This window comes from Manacus vitellinus, unplaced genomic scaffold (assembly GCF_001715985.3).
Source record: "Manacus vitellinus isolate BGI_N305 unplaced genomic scaffold, ASM171598v3 scaffold_46_pilon, whole genome shotgun sequence".
Classification (NCBI taxonomy): domain Eukaryota; kingdom Metazoa; phylum Chordata; class Aves; order Passeriformes; family Pipridae; genus Manacus; species Manacus vitellinus.
Genome location: NW_021940578.1, coordinates 2,474,596 through 2,480,370, shown reverse-complemented (window position 1 = coordinate 2,480,370; position 5,775 = coordinate 2,474,596). Strand labels below are relative to the sequence as shown.

General features: G+C 52.8%; 2 protein-coding genes across 2 annotated transcripts in view; one reads left to right on the top strand and one right to left on the bottom strand.

The window, feature by feature from the left end:
- The window catches only part of P3H1 (prolyl 3-hydroxylase 1), an 8,563-nt gene extending 8,314 nt beyond the window's left edge, over positions 1 to 249 (bottom strand). The window contains exon 1 of the mRNA XM_029962379.1: positions 211 to 249. Within this exon, the coding sequence (XP_029818239.1) occupies positions 211 to 249 (39 nt within the window). The remainder of the gene's footprint in view (positions 1 to 210) is intronic.
- Positions 250 to 335: 86 nt separating this feature from the next.
- CUNH1orf50 (chromosome unknown C1orf50 homolog) lies at positions 336 to 3,790 on the top strand. The gene is made up of 4 exons (XM_029962378.1): positions 336 to 365; positions 731 to 817; positions 1,748 to 1,879; positions 2,509 to 3,790. Exons 1-4 carry the CDS (start codon positions 336 to 338, stop codon positions 2,698 to 2,700), a joined length of 441 nt encoding a protein of 146 aa, XP_029818238.1. The 3' UTR covers positions 2,701 to 3,790.
- The last annotated feature ends 1,985 nt before the right edge of the window (positions 3,791 to 5,775 follow it).

Genomic DNA, 5,775 nt, shown 5'->3' with positions numbered 1-5,775 from the left:
TCTCCCACTGTCCCCTCCCCGTGTGTCCCAGTGCCCCCCAGTGCCTTCCCGAGTTCCCACGCTGTTGGTGTCTGCAGCACCTCACATTGCACCTCCCCGCTTACCACTGTGCCCTGCTGCCCCCCGGTGACTCACAGAGCATCACACCGAAGTCCCATCCCAGTGTACCCTGCTGTCTCCCAGTATGTCCCAGTAACCAGTTCACCCTACTGTGTCCAGGTGCCTCCAGCCGCTACTCTCCCAGTCCATCCCAGCACCCCTGGTATGTCTCATTCCCACTTCAGTGGCTCCCAGTCCATGTCAGTGCCTCTGAGTCTACCCCAGTTTTTCCCGATATGTCCTACTGCCCCTCCCACTGTCTCCCAGTACACCCCAGGAACCCCCCCTGACTGTTCTACTTTCCCTCCGGTGCCTCCTAGTACATCCTACTGCCTTCCAGGGTTGTCCAGTTTGTCCTCCAGAGCTTCTCAGCCCGCCTAAATGCTTCCCTGTAAATCCGACAGCCTCTTTGCTGTGCATCCCACTACCTCCCAGTCCAACCCATTGCCTCCCAGTCTGTCCCTACCGCTCCCTCCCACTGCCCCCCAACCTGTCCAGGCAGCTCCCAGTGCCTCCCAGCTCCACGGGTGTCACTCCAGTGCCCCGGGGGTGCTGTGACAGCTGACACCTTGAGCGTGGGAGGGCTGCGGCTCCTCCCATCCTGACCAGCACCCGCTCCTCCCTCTCCCAGGCCGATGCCTTCGTGCGGGCGAACGCCTGCAGCAAACTGGCCGTGATCGCCGAGCAGATCCGGCACCTGCAGGAGCAGGCGCGGAAGGTGAGCGAGGGTGGGCAGGAGGCTCGTTGCTGAGCACCTGCCCTCTCTGCCGGGCGTTCGGGGGGAGCTGTGGCCCTGGGTGTGAGTTGGGGCCGGAAGCCCAGCAGAGGAGGTTCAGTGGGAAAATGAGGGTTTGTTGTCAGGGGTCAATGGGGACGGTTTTGAGTGCTTTCACTGAGTCCTGGGCACATCAGGAAGGACTTCAGATAAAGTGGGGGTGCAAGGGCAGGTGATGCAAAGCAGCTCATGTGTCAGGGAGGACAGAGAGATGACTCTGGATTTGGGAAGCATGACTCCTGCATGTGCTGTGCTCCCAGGAGGACCCATAGGGGTGGCAATGTGGCCCTGGTTGGATCTGAGCCCCCTGAGAGAGAAGGGCTTTCCCTGATGGTGGGCTTGGCTTTCCCATTTGTCCCAGCTCGTTTTGTCCTGGCAGCACCCAGCAGGGCTCAGCTGTGCTCATCAATGCACCCTTCACCCTCAGGGGTGAAATCTGGAGTCAGAATGGGAAAGGATCTGCCAGTCAGTGCAACTGGCCTGCGGCCATGGAGGCATTTACGTCATGTAATCATTAACTGGTGGAGCTGGGGAGATGAATTTCCCTTTGTTCCCTGCCCCTTTCCCTGGGGACAGCAGCAGGAAGCCCCCAGCAGCTGTGTGTGTGGGGTCAGGCACAGAGGTGAACCTGGGGAGAGGTGCAGAGATCCTTGATCCTTGGAGGTATCTCCACCTCTGAGGAGAGGTGCTCTGAGGTCCAGCTGACAGGGAAGACCTGGAGAAAACTTAATCTCTTTGGGAAGCATCTCCTTCCTGGGGGCAAATGAAATCAGACATGCAGATTGAGTGTGTCAAGTGATGTGTCTTGGGCTCTGGCAATAGCACATTGTCATTTTATTTCAAATGTAGAAATATCAAATTTGTGTTTTCCAGGTCTTGGATGAAGCTAACAGAGATGCTGATCTGAACCACGTGGCCTGCAACCTTGTGAAGAAGCCAGGAAACATTTACTACATGTACAGGAGGGAGAGTGGGCAGCGATACTTCTCCATCCTGTCTCCTAAGGTGAGTGGTCACAGCCTCTGAGGGAGCAGGGAGGGGAAAAAAAAGTCATGTTTGTGGTGTCTGGGAACATGTGGACCTCAGAAAAAACCACCAGATCGATGGGGGCATTTGTTGGCTGCTGCTCAGTTGACCTTTTCCCTTGGTCTGGGTTAGTCTGCTGGGGCCAGAGCCATCTTATGGAGTTCTCTGGCTCTTGGTGGAGGATGGCAAGAAGCCCTTTGGTGTATGGACCTGAATTCTGCCTTTTGGTCCCTGCAGTTCTTCCTCTGAGCCTTTTATGGCCGGCATGGCTGCCTGACAGGGTGCTGAGGGACTGAGTTTGCCTGCAGCTTGAGGAGTGGCCTTGGAGGTCTCCTCCTTACAGGCCACCCATTTTCTTACATGCAGGGTGAAGGCTTCAGGGCAAACCTCTGGGCAGGTCAGGGAGGTTCTGTGCCCCCAAGCCTCCCTGCATCAGCAGTGCTGGGGCTCGACCTGATCTTGGACTCAGGGTAGCTGAGCCTATTTTTAGGTTAAGAAATGGGATGGTCACGTAGCTGGGAGTGCATCAGAGGTTGGGGGCTGAGGGACAGCACCGCCCAGCTGCAAGGAAAACTGAGTACTGATGAAGTCTCTCCTTTCCTCACTAGGAATGGGGAACCACTCCCCACGAATTTCTCGGTGCCTATAAGCTCCAGCATGACATGTCCTGGACTCCATTTGAGGACATGGAGAGACGAGATGCAGAAACAGCCATCCTGGAGAAGCTGCTGAGCCGGCAGGCAGCACTGCCCCCCTGCACAGAGCCCAACTTCCAGGGCCTGACCAAGTCACAGGAGTGACCACACAGGACCCCCTGAGCAGAGTCCCTGGGTGAGGGGACACGGGGCCTGGGTGCTGCCAAAGGCAGGGCAAGGAAAGAGCCCAAGAAACAAAAATGCTGATTGCTCTGTGCTTTAAGGACACTAATTATGTATTCAATCCTACTGGATTTTCTGGTAATTGAGTAATTTATTATGTTGACCTGTGCCCAGCTGTACTGGGAGGCAGGTGGTACCAGCTGGTGTGAGTTCCAGAGGGCTTGGAACGTCCTACCTGCCTGGCTCTGGTGTACCTCACTGTGGCAGGTAATGATTTCAGGGCTGGATTTTGCCCCTTGTTAAAATGCACATGTTTATGGAACTGTGTGGCCCAGGAAGAGGCATCAAAACCCCATGCAAAGGGTCTGCTGTGATGAGAATCTGCTGGTCTGAACCCCTGAGCTGGGAACATGGGGGACCTGGAGCTCTGTTTTCTGGGAAGCGTGTCCTCAAAAGTGCCATTCAGGCCTCAGGTGCTCTTCAGACAATGTGTGTTTCACAGTCCTTGTGCATTCCCCTTGGATTTGAGTGCATGAGCTGCCAGGTGGAGACAAGGCTCTGGATGCCTCTGTGCCAGAGCGGTGGGGAAAGTAAAATAAACCAGTCTTGGTCTCAGATGTACCTTTGAGACAGGCCCTGTGTTCCTCCTGTGTGGCAAGTATCCCTTTGGCTTTATCAGGGAGACTTGGTGGCACGTGGAGCTGATGGGACATCTCCAGCCTCTCGTCCTTGTGCCCACACCTTGGGAGATGCTTGAGGCTGCTGGCAGTGACAATTCCTTATGGGAAGAGCTGTTCCCTGTGGGACCACATAGAAGTGGGGAAGTTTGAGGCAGCTCCCTGGCAGCCCAGCATTTTTTTTTCCCCCCCCAGGTTGTTTTTCTCCCAGCTCTGCCCAGTGCAGTAGCTCACCCACATGCCAGCATGGCTGAGCCTTTGGTTGACAGAAACCTGCTCCTCAGAGTCAATTTTTCCCAGTGCCCTTCCTCACTTGAAGCACAAGCCAGATTAACAGCAATTATTCTATTATTATTATTATTATTCCAAGGTATAATTAATTCCTCATCAAGTCACAAGTGTCTTAATTTGATGGTTTTTTTTTTTCTCTGCTCATTCCATCGCCCTGGGTCTGATTTTACCCTGCGTTATTAAATCTTAACTTGGAAGGGAGAAAGTTAATTACTGCACGAGCTTTCTGTGGTGCTAATTACAGCAACAGCAGATGTGTGTTGATTTAGTGCTCCTCTGGGAAGTGGGGCTTCCTGCCCCAGTTTTATCTGTTTCCATCATTAGTATCTGTACCATGACACGTGCAAAGAGGTCGGGGTGGTTGTGGGACCTCTGTAGCCTTAGGTGGGATTTCACCTCCAGCAGACACTCCACGACTTGCTGGTTGTTCTGCAGGTCCTCTGGGCACTGGCAAGTCTTTCTCTTGGATTTGCCTCCCAAAGTGGAGCTCCACAGCCTCTCAAAGTGGCCATGCCTGGAGATTTTTTTTCTGGGCTCTTGTTTCTGAAGGATGAGGTGGGTTTAGGGGGATTTAACCCTCCATAAGTCCCTGACTCTTCCAGGGGGTTGTCTCCCAGCAAGGAGGAATTGTAGCTCTTCGGCCCATTTTATTTCAGCTTCAGCTCCAGAGGAGAAAAGGAAAACAAACAAACAAAAAAAAGAGGAAGAAAACATTGAGGGGAATTTGGAAACTGATCCAGGGGATGCCCCACACAGGGAGACTCTGCCCCATGTGCTCCTGCAGCCCTCGAGTGTGTGCACAGAGCTGCAGGTGCAGGGTGGAGGGGTCTAAATTAGCAACACTGAAGTTTTTATTTAAACTTCAAAGGCTTACACAGAGACCAAAGCAGTGTGTTGTTGCTCTGTGGTCAGTTTATACAAAAAAAAAACCCACAAAAAACCCCCAAAAGGCACAGAATTTGCTCTTGCATTGAAAAGACCACCCGGGAGCGTTTGCCACTGCATCCTGTGACCAACCTCCCCTTGCCCACGGATGGTGGATCATCAGCAAAGCTATTTGGGCACATGCACATGATCTCACAAAAAACGTGCAACTAGCAAAAGTATACTTTTTTTCTCCCGTTGTTCTTGAAACCCACAAAGTTTGCCATCATTACAGGAATCCCTGTTGGAGATAAAGGAGGTGTCCGGGATCCTGGAGCCACTCAACAGAGCCAAATATATCCCAACACCTCTGCAGCTTTGAAGCTCCCATTTCTGGACAAGTGACTATCAATTACCAAAGAAACATTAAGACATCGCTTCTCAAAATGCAACTATCATGGAGCTACCACAGAGCTATCACAGAATGTGCTGAGTTGGATCTCACTGCTTGAGACCAACTGATATTTTCTGTACTTAATGCAACTTTCTTTTTCTAATTCTGGAAGATACTTTGCACATCTTTGCAAAGGCTCCTCTCAACCACCTGATACATACAAGACAGGAAGTGAGGGTGGTTGGGCAGGGGAATTTTAATTTTAATAAAAGTGAATTTTTAATAGCCTGAGCCCAAGACACCAGCAGCACCACAACATACACTTCAAAAATAAAGGAGACCTAATTCTTCGCAGAGACAGTGATCAGACACTGGAATAGGCTGCCCAGGTGGATTCACTGTCCCTGGAGGTATTTAAGAAGAGACTGGACGTAGCACTCAGTGCCACGGTCGAGTGGGCATGGTAGTGTTAGGTCAAAGGCTGGACTTGACGATCTCAGAGGTCTTTTCCAGCCTGGTTGATTCCGTGACTTTTTCCACGACTTTTAAGCCTTGCTCTTGTGCTCAGTGATCGGATTGGGTCGTGACTAATAAGATGAGGTCACCATTTCTAGGTCATATATATATATACACACAGTATTTATGGAGAATTGGGTCTGGCAGAGCAGGAATGGTCTCCCGAGTTAGTTAATGTCCCTGGGAACCAAGCCCCTGGAATCTGTTCCCGCTCCCGGATCTCCCTCCGGCGGCGGCGGGCGCGTGCCGGCAGGGGGCGCGTGAAGCCGGCCCCGCCCGCCCCGCCCCGCCCCGCCCCGCCCCGGCGCGCGCTGC